We start from the raw sequence: 13,749 nt of genomic DNA, 5'->3' as shown, positions 1-13,749 counted from the left end.
CCGACGCGAAAGCATGGGAACGAGGTTACCACTTAAGAGCAGGGCAGGGAATCATACATTTTTTCAAAGGGTCCGTTTATAGATAAACTAATTCACAACAAAAGTACAGAATGTCAGCATATAAAATGTGTGTTTCACTCTGTTAACACTCATTTATATATGCTTGTACTCTTGTTTGCATTGTTCGTGGCTCATACATTTGATATATGGACATCGCCACAAAATGATGTGGAGCGAATCAATGAGAGACAGCTCATCTTTGATCTCTGTTACCGATGGACACCTCACTCGTTATGTAGAATTGTCAAAAATGTAACCTATTTTTTTATTGCTACATGCATAAAGCTAGTCTTACATTTTATTTAGCTTTCACTAAGTTTATGACTAGGCAAATGGGCTGCTTTCAATTTGTGCGTTGACCTATTGCGTTTTGGAAGACATTTAACCTACATGGACATGCTTATGTTGGCTATATCAGCAGCATGCATGCAAGAATATTCTCTATATTATTTGGCTTTCAATTACCAGATTGTGCCGGTTTTTAGTTTCCCCGTTTGACTGTTTAATATTATGGGTTGTTTAAAATGTCTCATTACACATGCTTAGTCTCGGCCTAAGCCAAGTTCAAGAATAAAAATAAACATAGGCGTTTCACTGCAAGGACGCTTTTTTAATTTAAGCAATAAATATTCACATCTCTTTCAGCACACACTTGATACATTCACAAATAAAAATTCTAAAATTGTATATTTAAATTGGTGTCAATAGGTACCCTAACATATTAACACTTGTAGGCCTTTATCATGGTAGTTAACCTTCTGTTTTGAATTAGAGAAATGGAAATAGATTTTAATTTTGGCCTACTGAATCTGCTTTCATGTCTTTTGCTCATATATACATACCTAGTGGCACTCACATGCACGCACCTGAAACAGAATAGGAGTAATTTACCCCAAAACAAAGCCTATATGTATAATATATTATGTACATTTAGGTTTATACAGTACAATCCATTCAATTAGTGCAGATATACCCATGCAAAAAGAAATAAAACACCATTGAAGCGATAGGCAGAGCAAACAAGTACTGAAAAACATTTACATTTCACATTCCTAATTCTCGCCAAATGTCACAATACACTTTATTTCTTGAGGTCTTTGATGTGCCTTCTTCTTCTGCATCTCAATTAACAACTTCATCAACTTCAGATACCAAACCAGTCTCGAACCACATACCTTTGCCTAATAAGATACACCATTTTGCTCGGTAATCGATGGCACTAATTCCGGCCTATCTCGTTGCACTGTTACATGTTAAAAAACGACTCTAAGCACAAGAGACTGCACACCCAGGAGGTACTGAGATAAAGAAAAGTTGTCTTTTACATTCCACACGCGGGTTATGTTGAAAAAGAAGCCCATTCAGCAGGGGCCCGGAAAATGTCCAAAAGTGTAAACAGAGATCTTTAAAGAATGATGAAGCAGGAGGATAAGAAGGCCATTGCTGACTTAAGACATCAATCGTGTGCAAAAACACAAAACTGCATTTAAAAGCGTGCGTTTTTATAAAGGCGTAGTGTCAAAACGCGCAACAAGTTGGTTTTAATGGCTGTAAAGAGTTACCTCTGAAGGAATAATGGCTTCCTAAATGGAACATAGCTTTATAACTCTATGGCAAGGCTGAAGCCCTTTTCTTTACACAGAGCCATACACAAAATTCTAGAGTATCTTTCTCCCCAAGAGCTCATGTTCTGTTTGCAAAAATAATCTCCTCACTCAACGCAAAGGGAGGAAGGAAAACGTTCCACCATCCAAAAGGTCCTCAATCTCATTCATAATGTTTAAACCATTAGTATTAATATCGACCAAAAAAGAAATGGCAGTCATTATAGTATGGAAATAATCTCCCTACACATACGATAACTCCCTCAAGCAGTTTACGTGAGTTGAGGGGATTAATATGTGTGCATAAACTGATTATAGTCATCTACAGTCAAATATCGCTGATATAATTAATCACTGATCAAAACATTTATCAAACAATATTCATCATACTCATAGCAGTATTATACAGTATCATATATCAATACAACAGCAAAAAAGCTTCAGAAACACTCAAATAGATTATTATTCATATAATTAATTCCCACTTCCCAAACGAAATGTTATTTATTAATAAGCCAGCTGGCTTTTGTCAACAGGAAAACAACTGTAGAGCAAAAGACCATGGAGCCAGAAAACGTGCACAGGCCGAAAGACTTTTGGACAGTGCAACACATCTGAGGCTCAAAATAGAGAAAAATAAAGAGTCTTACAGTTAAGCAAAATCTGAAAACAATGACAGACACTAAGAGGCTAACGAGATTATTGCAGATTGTGTTTGTTTCTTTGCAATTATCTGCAAGAACTTTTTACAATGTCAAACGCCCAAATAAACATAATCGATATTTCTAGTAGTCTTTTTTTTTTTACATCAATAAATAAACGGCTTGTTACTTATATATGTGAGTTGGTTCTAACACTGCCTCGCCTCTCACAAAGTCATAACGCAGAAACAGTCAAAGGGGCCAAATTCTTGCACATTCAACTAAAAATAAAGATATATGGCTATAGCTTTTATTGATTGTGAACGTGTTCTGACGTCAGCGTGTATGTTTGTGGCCTCGGTTCGGTGGGTCAGTGTCTGAGCATGTGAACAAACTTCTACGCTACTGGTCAACGCTTTACATATGCGGGAAGCGGAGGTGAAAATAGCAGAGGCGGAGCAAGCTGCGCTTCCTCTTCTCGCTCGCCCCGCTGCTGTCGGTCCTCGTCGAGCGGCTCCGGGCCCTGCTCCGGCTCCCCGTGTCCTCTGCCCGCTCCGACCTCTGACCCTTGGAGCCCCACCCCCTGCTCAGACCACGGTGCTTATCCGGTTGATAGCTTTGGACTTGGAACTGCTGCTCCCGGGGCCGGTAGGACCCGCCCCCATCCCCTGCGGGCCCTGCTGAGGCGGCCCGGGGTGCTGAGTGGGGTGAGGGGAGAGAGGTGTATGAGGGGTAAGGGGGGAGGAAGGGGGGGGTAAAGGGGAGTGTGGTGGGGGAGGAGGGATGGAAGAGAGCGGAGGGTACTGGGGCAGATACTGGCCGACGGTAGAGGCGGGATGTGCATTGGTGGTGGTGGACGGTTGGTGGTGGTGGTGGTGGGGCAGCGTGCCGAAGATAAAGTGTGTCTGGTGGACGGGGTGGGGGACGGGGTGCGGGGTTTGAGAGTGACCGGGGTGGGTGTGGGAGTGTGCGTGGGGGTGCGGCTGGGAATGAGACAGTGTGAGCGGCGGCTTGGTGCCAGGGACGCCGGCCCCTCTGACAGAGTGTATGGGCTGCGCGTGGTACAGGCCGAACTGCGGGCTCGGGGATGGCTGGGAGTGAGGAGAAAGGGGGGGAGGACAGCCCACCACCATGTTGCCGTACCGACCCGGTAGCCCATGCTGGGAGAGCTGGGAGAGATGCGCCAGCTGCTGCGCGTGCGTGGGCCCAAGCGGAGGGCGACAGGGTAGCGGGCTTCTCTGTATAGTATGAGTGGGAACGCCCTGCATAGGCGACGGGACAGTTTGTACGTGGTAGCGATGGTGGTGGTAGTAGGGGGGCGGCGGCTGCACGACGGCCGTGTGACAGTACTGTGCATGTAGGGCCTGGATCTTGGAAGGCCCCCCGTCCAACTGGCACAGGGATGAAGGGGAGTGAGGAGGGGGACCTCCCGTAGTCGGTGGGGGGACAGGGGCGGGGTAAGGTGGCCCCGGTGGTATGAGGGGCGCCGGTGGCTTGGCGCGTTTGCTCCCAAACAGGGACCCGAGGAAGGAGCCACTGTTGTTGCTGCTGACCCCCCCCCCAGGTACCCCCCCCACCCCTGATCTCTCTACACTGCTGGGGACCCCCCCCACTCCCGTCCCAGCAGTGGTGTGTTGTTGCCCCGGCCCACCCCCCACCCCCGATCCGGGGCTCAGGATGGGGCGATGCGGCCGGTAGTCTTCAGTTCCATAGCAGCCGGGGACCCCGCCCGGAACGGTGTAGCGCTGGTGAGGCTGCGGGCTGCTAATGATGGAGCCCTGGGAGGGGAGAGGAGGAATCAATGCTTTGGAGGATACCAACGCGCCCACCGCCGTGGGGGCGTCCCCGGAGCAAAACAACCGCCTCCATCTCACAGCTCGTCGTCAAACACAAAGACGTAAAGATTGGTGACATGTACAGGGCATGCTCGACCTCCTATCTTCTTTTTTATGATAGGCATGCAAAGAGTGTTAGCGTTACAGCAGGCGTGTGCAGGCATTTGCAACCAAGAATACACACACTCACACACACGCGCGCACGCGCGCACGCGCGCACGCGCGCACGCACGCACGCACGCACGCACGCACTCACTCACTCACTCACTCACTCACTCACTCACTCACTCACTCACTCACTCACTCACTCACTCACTCACTCACTCACTCACTCACACACACACACAGAAGATATACACACACATGCATAAATAATGCAGTGCAAACACAGCACATGCTGGGGTCGGCTGTATTAGGGGTTGTTAAAGGTTAGGTCTGTGGGGGTGAGACAGCCACGGCTAGCCACTCAGACTTACTTCCATGGTACTGTCCAGAGAACCAACACTGTTCCTGCGACCACGTTTCCCTGCACCCAATCAGGAAGAGTCCGTCAGTTAGTAAAGGGTGAAAGAACAGAATGGTTCATTGGTGTTTGGTTTACATGTGGTTGTTGTTGGGACATTGATGAGGTGATGTCTGAATGGAACTGATGAAGAAATAGAAGAATATGAAGCAAGCAGAGAAGAACCTGACCCCAAGTGCTTACCCCAACCCATTGGGGAGAAATCAATTGGATTGGGCCTGTATCACCGAAGAGGCTAGTCTCCCTCACCTGTGTCCGATAGGTCCCTGAGAGATGAGCTGAGGGCCGTGCGTTTGAGGCCTTCAGCGGCTGAATAGTTGTCATCCAGGCTGGGCCGTCCCAGAGAGCCGTTCACCGCTTCCCCCTTCACCATACCGCTCGACAACAACCCAGTACGCATTGCGCCTTTCTGCTTCTCCAACTCCGCTGTGGGAGACATCAGAGGAGCCATTAAAGGCTGTTTACAATCTGTTCCAGCCAATAAATGGCCATTATCTCTTAAAATTATAAAGGAAACCGGCCTTCTGACCCCTCATCAATACACATACACATTACTTATAGCATTAATAAGGTATAAACCCGCATTGTACTCAGACTTTGGAGTTGCACTGCACGACAATGACCAGCAGGTGGGGTACTTACACTCCACTCGATATTTCTCCATCTCCTGAACTTCTGCAATGCTCTCCCTGAGGTCGCTGACAAAGCGCGTACGGTCCTGCTGACTGGGCGCCAGAAAGACGATGAGCACTTTCCTCTCCCCGCCCAGCACCGCTGATGTCAGGCGAATACCGTGGGGGTAATCTGGGAGGCGAAGTATGTTGGTTTATTTCAACATCCAAACGAGAGGGTCATCAAGAAATAGTTTAAACGCTTTTATTTTTTATTTTATTGTTGCTCACAGGAGTTCTGGAACATGTGCACTTGCATCTCCACCAGAGGAAATGATTGTCTGAAGCTGTATGTCACTGAGGTTTTCTTCTTCTGGAAGATCTTGGTCACCTGGTGTTTGACAAAGATAGGCCAGGGTTAATACTCGCAGAAGATACTAAATGACAACCATTGTTTGACCCATGCAATATATATATATCACTCATACCTTTGCATGCAAATGTCCTCCTAGCTCTAAAGACTCAAGTCTTACCACAAGGAGGTCGTTGAAGAGGAAGACCTCTCTCTGGTGCACTCCAGTCCTCTGTGGTCTGTTAGGATCAGGCACCTCGTAGAGCTGGCAACAGCACACCAGCCTGCGGTGAGGCAGCGACAGCACCTACACAAGCACACAGCTGTCATTTATTGGGGACATGAAACACTAAGCATGTGATCATATGAGAGGGGGAGAAGATGGAATATGGAAAGGTTTGATCATAGAAACAACGTAAGACATTTGGAAATACTCAGGGTCTATGTATTTATGATATCCTATTGGAAACTTCAATATATATCTTCAATATTGTTTATTCAAATATTTGGAGTGTTATTTGTTATAAATGCCATAGCCATTATTTTCTATATGTGAGGGAAATCTGTGAGAATATCTCTGTATGAGCCAATCTCTATATGAGCCTCTGTATGAGCCAATTTCGATTTTAGACCAATCCCCGCTTATTTTGGACAAATCATCTCTTCCCTTATTAATTCAGGGAATAAAGGGAGGGAGGGAGCAGAGAGTGAATGGGTTGTTTTATTTAAAAAATGTCATTTCTCTTCTGTTATCTATTAACAACTCTCAAATATTACCAACTTTACCCAGAAACATAATTTTAGTTTCTTATTTTCTAAATAGAATCTGCTTCGAGGCTAAAGAGACCTGGCTCTGGCTACAGTGATTCAAATGTAAAGCTCACAGGCTTCTTGCCCACAATGACTCTTTCCACGGCCTGGACTTGGGACACGTGGTCATCGTTGGTCCTCAGCTCCCACTTCTGAATGCGCTGGTAGATCCCAACAAGGAGGTCCCTCGGAATGTCTTGACCATTGTCCACCCCTTGAGTTAAATAGGAAGGTTATAAGTTAAACTGCTTCCAACAAGTCTGCTCAGAATCAGTGAAAGCAATGACAAGATGGATGTCAAGCTTAGTTTTACAGGTTTTTTCCACACTAGAGGGAGCTGTGTGCCCACATGATAGAAAAGTCAATTTTTTTCAATACTGCTTCCGAGATCCAGAGTTTCATAGTTTAACTGTTGAATTGTAAAATGTGCAAATTGTAGCCTAATCAAATCGTTAGATATCGGTTTTGTGGTTATACATATGTGATTAATCGAGTCATGCTACATAAATCAATCCGTCAATGACCTCATAAATCCATAGAATGTTGAATCAATCTCAAACTGGTGGTTTGTTGTGCTTTCAAAAATCGTAATCGTTTTTTGGAGAATAATATAGCTTTTGCCCCACCTCTCAAATTCTTGATGAAGTCCTCAATCTTCATCTTCCTCTCGGCCTTGACGTTGGGGCTGTACATGTCCGTGTTGAGGAGGATGATGGCGAAGGCCAGGATGAAGATGGTGTCCGGGTTCTGGAACTGGCGAACCAGCGTTGGGTTACACACACAGTACCTCTGACTGTGTGGAGGACAGGAGACAAAGATCACAACTCAAGGAAGGGATTCAATACCACAGTCCAAACGTTATATATACTTGGTCTAAGCTTTGATACAGTCTTACACAATACGACTGCATTCATTTATATGCATGGGCAAGATTGGAAACCGTAACCACTGTTAACCGCTTAAAAAATGGAGTCACACGGGAACACAGCAGACGGGTGGAGCCCCATAGCCGCTCCCTCATGCAACAACGTCATGGCCACGGTCCCAAACCCACCTGAAGGCCTCGATGAGCCTCTCCACCTTCTGAGCTTCTCCCTGGACCTTGATCTGGGCCTGGAACTTCCTCAGGGCATCGTCCAAGTCCATACCGGAGAAGTCCATCTCATCCACCACACAGCTGCACACACACACACACACACACACACACACACACGCACACACACAGACACATGCAAACACGTACCCACGCACGTACCCACACACGTACCCACGCATGACCCACACAATGTACACCAAGACAAAGTTACAAATTATGCAAGGACCAAAAAATATATATTTGTGGGTGGTTGAAATTCCTCTTGCATAAATCCCACTTTATTATTTTTCCAGAAGTATTATGTAAATGGTCTTTATGTGATCTTTTAGATTTTAAAGATAAAAAAAATCGAACCTGGCACATTACTGAACCCTGAAAGGAATCCATTTGGTTTCACTTCTCACTCGCTTACGCACTCAATAATTTAGGTTTGCTTCTGGCTTCCTTACTCACTCCAAAACATCCTTGTTGAACTGTTTCTGCCGGTTGCCTAGGAACTCCCCAATCATCTGTCTGCTGAGGCCCTTCCTCTCAAGGATGAAGCGAGCGATCCCCACCGGCGTGTCCGACACAAAGCCTCTCTCTATCAGGTACTGGATCCCTTTTTCTGGCTTCCTGTGAGAGGCAGAACAAAGTTCCCATTCAAAGCTGAACTGTACATACGATGTATTCAAGCAAGACATTTATGACATTTTCTCGGACTATAGACTAGTGACTTCTATTTATATTCTGTCTTACATAATCGATATTCCTACGACTGAGTTTCCGGAGGGGCCCTTACTTGTTGAACAGGTTGAGGCCGATGCGGTACTGCCGCCTCTGCACCACGTCGTTGTTGAACGGCGGCGAGTCCCAGCTGTGGCGGCTCTCCCTCTGGTAGGTCTGCTTGCCCAGCGGGGGCATCGGCTCCCGCAGGCTGTCCTGCGACGAGGAGCCCGAGCTGCAGTTCACCGTCTCGTTGGAGTTGGTGGTGGAGTTGAGCGAGTCGTTGTCGCCGTCGGAGCAGCAGGGCTGCTCCAGCACCCCGGGGGGCAGCGCCGGGGAGGAGGAGGAGGACAGCGGCGTGGTGGGGGGCTGCTGCGGCGAGGAGGAGGAGGACTGCGTGTCCGGGTACTGGTGCTGGTGGTGGATGGGGTGCTGCTGCTGCTGCTGCTGCTGCTGCTGGTGGTGCTGGTGGTGGTGGAGGGCCACGTGCTGGGGGATGTGCGTGGGCAGGGGCCGGCCCACGGCGCGCGTCTGGCCCTGGGCGGTGGCGGTGGAGGCGGGCCGGGTCGCCATGTTGGGCGCGTGCTTGAGGGTGCCCTGGGGGGAGCCGGTGGCCGCCCCCGGCTCCTGCTCGTACACCAGCTGGCGGCTGAGGGAGCCGCGGTCGGAGCGGTCGCTCATGTCCACCGAGCTGTCGCTGGGGGGCTCGATGGTGAGCAGGGGCAGGTGGGCGCCCCTCAGCCGGTAGTCCCGGCACTCGGTGCACGGCGTGCTGCGGCGGCTGTTGCTGCTGCCCCCCCCCTCAGTGTCGCGGCTGTCTTCGCGCACGGCCACGCCGCCGCCGGGGCCCCAGTACTCGGTGTCGGTGCTGCTGGGGGCCCGGTCCAGGGACAGCGGCGAGGAGGGCATGCAGTCGTCCATGTAGAGGGTGACGTCGCTGTAGGAGGTGGCGGTGCTGTCCCCGTGCATGCTGGCCCGGGCCCGCTCCCCCAGGCCCCTCTGGGAGGACGGGTTGCTGCTGCTGCTCCACACGCACTCCCCGAAGTCCCCGCCCTCCCGGCTCCCCTCCTGGGAGTCGTCGCGGCCCGCGGTGCGGCAGCTCAGGGCGTCGTCTATGGAGTCGGCCAAGGACTTCACCTGGAGGACACCGATGACGGGACAGGGAGGATTAGCATCGGAAGTACGGCAGGGATGTTTATCTTCTCCCTGTCTCAGATGAATGGTGGACTGAGCCTTTGTTTTGTCAGCATAACATTGTTTCTCGCTTTTGTCCCTGGGTTTCGGGAAATTATCTTTTAATTAAGATTTAATCAGTACAAAGATGGTTACGGTTATGATTCTCCTACTGAAAAGACTGACGTCCGCATATGTATATATGTGTGTGTGTGTGTGTGTGTGTGTGTGTTTGTGTGTTTGTTCTTTTAAGAAAATGGGCAAATCCATGTGTTACTCATACGCAGCCCGATTCAACGCCTTTACCTGCTTGGAGAAGGAGTCCTCTAAGTGTGTGTAGTTTGCGGGGCGGTCCACATCCGGAGAGTGCGGGGGGCCAATGGCGACGCTGTGGGTGAAGTTGGTCTGCGTCTGGGCCTGCTGCTGCGGCTGCCGCTCGTCGAAGGAGTACTGCAGCCGCATGTTGGACAGGATGATGCGCCGGGTCATGCGGCTCTCCGAGGCTGAGCTGCGGAGACGCTCAAAGTTCTTGTTCATGCGGTACTGCCGGAAGGCCGTCTGGATGGTCTTGGCTGCTCTGCGGCTTACGAAGGAGCCGCCGTACTTTCTCTCCAACATCTCCACCTAGGCAGGGGGGGGGGGAAGGTTCCCAGGCGGTCACGTGAAGGCGCAAGGATACTTTGCAAGAATGTGGGAACTGCCTTCATGAAACACGTTCACCGTCAAACCAGGAAATCGAATTAGAATTAGAATTTTGAGTTTGAATTTCATTACATTTTTAAATGTTTTTACATGTCATCATTTCTATACATTAAGACACGGACGATGTAAAACATGGACGCCATCATTCACAGCAGCCATACCTTCTTGTCCTGCAGGTCTGTCGAGAGCTCATAACTATCCAGGGCCTTGCATCGCTTGTTCTCCTCCTCCTCTTGTTTGCGCAGGGCTAGGCTGGCGGGCTGGTGGCGCGTGCGCAGCGCCCAGGCCAAGCCCACGGAGCCGGGGCCCGACACACCAGGAGGGCCCCTGGGTCCCAGAGGGCCGACGCTGTCAGTGTAGAGCTCGGGGCCCCGCTGGTAGGAGGAGGTCTGGATGTATGAGCCGTCCGTGTGGGAGCCCGTGTCCGGGCACCGGGAGTCCACTTCCACACTAGAGGAGGAGACGGTACGAGACGTTATGGTGGTCATGGTTCTAGGGAAAGTAGGACATCAGACAAGATCAATAAGGCGTTGCATCATACATTTACACCATCAAGTTTTTTGAAGTCATGCTTATCAATGTTTGAGACAGGAGGAATCTGGACGCACAGGGCATTACCAAACCTGTTGCGCACCAGATAAAAAGCAGTGGTTGAATTCCTCTAACATGGACATCATAGTTTGAGACTGGGCACTCACGTGTTAGCATCCCAGCGGCGGTGTATTACATATCTCTTATTGGAGCTCATAAGGAAAGGACGCCACGCCGGGCAATGGTGCACTGAACTAGACCTCTGTGTCTTCTGTTATGTGTCTTAAGAGGAAGGGCACATCCAACCTGACACGTCAAAGGATCTTTAGAATCAGATCCAGAGAGAAATAAAACTTTGGCGCGTCAGGTGTCAGGCCAGTTTGTGATAAAAATGTTGCATTGCGTCAAAATAATGTTTTGCCTGGGAAATTATTATATTTTTATTTTTTACCCACAAGCTTCAATATGCGTGAGAGAATGTGCCTCTGACTAACGTGTCTCTCTCGCCTCGATTAACACATTAAAATATCCCTAAGCTGACAGGAAATACCTGGTTGAATTTTAAACAAGTACTCGCTGAGCAGGTCAGTGTCAAACACGAACATTATATTTCAAGGAAGCTACTGAACACCACAGCGTAACTTCCACACTCAAAAACTCTCCACCTACTAATTAGGTGGTTTCAAACACTGCAGAACCTTTTACCACAACCACATCTGCAATTACAGCCTAGCTCTAGCCTCAGCACTGTCCACCAATAAAAAAATTCTGGTCTCAAAGATATCCAAAGGGCTGGCGTTTGTACGATGTCCTGGTAAATACTTGTGGTCTTGTGGCAAATTATTCTACCCAAAGAGTCCCTCTAGTCAGTGGCTCAGGGCTTTAAGAGCCTTTATCTACATTTCCTGCCTGGCCACGCCCCCATCCGTCGCTTGTGCCCTGTCCCGTAGCGAGACCAAAACACTGGGAGGTGACAGGAGAGGTCAGTGGAAGTTTTGACGCAAGCATAATGATCAGGAAGTGCATGCGTAATCTCATTGGATCTCTCCTTTCTTACACTGTGCACTGTGATGCCAATAGGATGGCTGGCAGGGGATAACATCTAGCCTGTTGGATAAATGCCTTGACGAGGCATTATTCATAGGAAGCCAAACAACATCCACCTCCTTCTCTAGTCGCAGAGTTTGAGTATTGCTCACTTGAGTCGCTTCATCGCTTCTGCCAACTACATAACTAAACAGGAAACTGTGTTTGTATGTCATTGGCAGAAGAGAGACAATGAAGGCCCATTTTGTGGGAATGATATTCAGTTTCCATGCAACAATAGTCATTTAGGTGATAAAGAGAATAAGTGAACCCTGATCAAATAAATATGGCTTGTTGGAGCAGAGCGAGGGAGAGAGAGAGAGAGAGAGAGAGAGAGAGAGAGAGAGAGAGAGAGAGAGAGAGAGAGAGAGAGAGAGAGAGAGACAGAGAGAGAGAGAGAGAGAGAGAGAGAGAGAGAGAGAGAGAGAGAGTTATGCGCCGCTCGGTCAACAGACAGGACTTCCTGTACCGACAAACAATGCATAGCTTGGCTAAATAATGACAGCGAACCCCGGGAAATATGTTGCATAACACACGAGGAACAGATATAAATAAAAAGAGCTAAACTCTGACATCTGCTGGCGATCCATACAGCCAGAGATGCATCCAGTTCACACATGCATAATAAACACATTTGGTGAAAGCATTTGGGCTCGCGACCAACAAAATGATTTATCACATGATACGAGTGCTAATACAAGTGTAGCCCTGCTTTGTAAGGCTGGTTCTATCACCGAGTGGGTTCCCGCCCTCGCTCCTTAAATAGAGAAATCACGAAGATTGGGTTGCTTGGTGACGGTTGCCGTGGGGCCTTTGTGGGCGGCGAGGCAGTTGTTAAGGTTGAGACGCAAAGTTGCCATGGCAACGCCAAAGCCGTTTTTTTTTTTTTTCCATTTATATTGGGTTGTAGAAGATGCGCAAGCCGTGCTTGACAACATATCTTGCATCCATTCTGAGCACACATAACAACAAGTCGCCTAGAACAAACCCGGTGAATTTAGACTATTTACAGCTTCACTTTCCAACATCCACAGCTCACAGCTGTGAGTGTCCTTCAGAGTGCGTCAGGCGACCCCATTTGAAGGAGCGGAAAGTAAGGGCACTCTGTGGCTGGGCTGCCAACAGGTGGGGAGAGCCCTGACCCCACTCTGACAACCCACTGTGCACATCAGCACAGCAGATGGCCTCCTCCACCTGATACCCACACTGATGATGAGCTGGAGGAGCACACTGGCACCGGATGCCTTTCAGAGGCTTTTTACCTTCTCATTACTGAGTCAGGATATTAGTGGCAACGGTGTTACCATCATTTATAATTACGTGAAATAAATAAGGTAACCAACGTAGTCTTTTGTCTGACACTTTTATTCAAAGCAACAGGCAGGGCTGTCGAATGCCGTGGTAGATAGCGGACGCTGGGGATCGAACCCGGAACCGTAAATCTGGAAGTGGAACACGTGACCACTTCTGATATTCAGCGTTAAACAGTATTAATCTGAACTAAACCGGACCTTTACTCAACATAAAACACTGGTGCTAAACACTTTAACTCAACATGAACCTCTGGTATTAAACAGAGTACAGACCATAACTCAACATGAACCACTGGTACTAAACAGACCATAACTCAACATGAACCTCTGGTACTAAACAGACCATAACTCAACATGAACCACTGGTACTAAACAGAGTACAGACCATAACTCAACATGAACCACTGGTACTAAACAGACCATAACTCAACATGAACCACTGGTACTAAACAGACCATAACTCAACATGAACCACTGGTACTAAACAGACCATAACTCAACATGAACCTCTGGTACTAAACAGACCATAACTCAACATGAACCTCTGGTACTAAACAGTCCATAACTCAATATGAACCACTGGTACTAAACAGAGTACAGACCATAACTCAACATAAACCACTGGTACTAAACAGACCATAACTCAACATGAACCTCTGGTACTAAACAGACCATAACTCAACATGAACCTCTGGTACTAAACAGAC

At 48.4% G+C, this 13,749-nt stretch overlaps 1 protein-coding gene across 5 annotated transcripts in view; it reads right to left on the bottom strand.

Annotated features, from left to right (window-relative positions):
• Positions 1-649: 649 nt before the first annotated feature.
• iqsec2b (IQ motif and Sec7 domain ArfGEF 2b) overlaps positions 650-13,749 on the bottom strand; it is a 29,835-nt gene continuing 16,735 nt past the window's right edge. Inside the window, exons 1-14 of one of the 5 annotated variants that reach the window (XM_030365445.1) lie at positions 10,811-11,528; positions 10,274-10,562; positions 9,717-10,034; positions 8,314-9,374; positions 7,986-8,147; positions 7,491-7,613; positions 7,063-7,229; positions 6,511-6,650; positions 5,808-5,933; positions 5,566-5,665; positions 5,306-5,467; positions 4,913-5,089; positions 4,617-4,666; positions 650-4,083 (exon numbers count right to left, since the gene is read on the bottom strand). In XM_030365445.1, the coding sequence (XP_030221305.1) occupies positions 2,893-4,083; positions 4,617-4,666; positions 4,913-5,089; positions 5,306-5,467; positions 5,566-5,665; positions 5,808-5,933; positions 6,511-6,650; positions 7,063-7,229; positions 7,491-7,613; positions 7,986-8,147; positions 8,314-9,374; positions 9,717-10,034; positions 10,274-10,562; positions 10,811-10,860 (4,116 nt within the window). In that variant the 5' untranslated portion in view covers positions 10,861-11,528 and the 3' untranslated portion in view covers positions 650-2,892. Of the gene's footprint in view, positions 4,084-4,616; positions 4,667-4,912; positions 5,090-5,305; positions 5,468-5,565; positions 5,666-5,807; positions 5,934-6,510; positions 6,651-7,062; positions 7,230-7,490; positions 7,614-7,985; positions 8,148-8,313; positions 9,375-9,716; positions 10,035-10,273; positions 10,605-10,810; positions 11,529-13,749 lie in introns of those variants that run through there. The other 4 variants (XM_030365438.1, XM_030365428.1, XM_030365456.1 and 1 more) reach the window with 4 other exon arrangements.

The sequence above is a fragment of the Gadus morhua genome, chromosome 1, assembly GCF_902167405.1.
Source record: "Gadus morhua chromosome 1, gadMor3.0, whole genome shotgun sequence".
Lineage (NCBI taxonomy): Eukaryota > Metazoa > Chordata > Actinopteri > Gadiformes > Gadidae > Gadus > Gadus morhua.
Note: the sequence above shows the minus strand (reverse complement) of the source record. Positions and strands in the feature narration are given on the sequence as shown.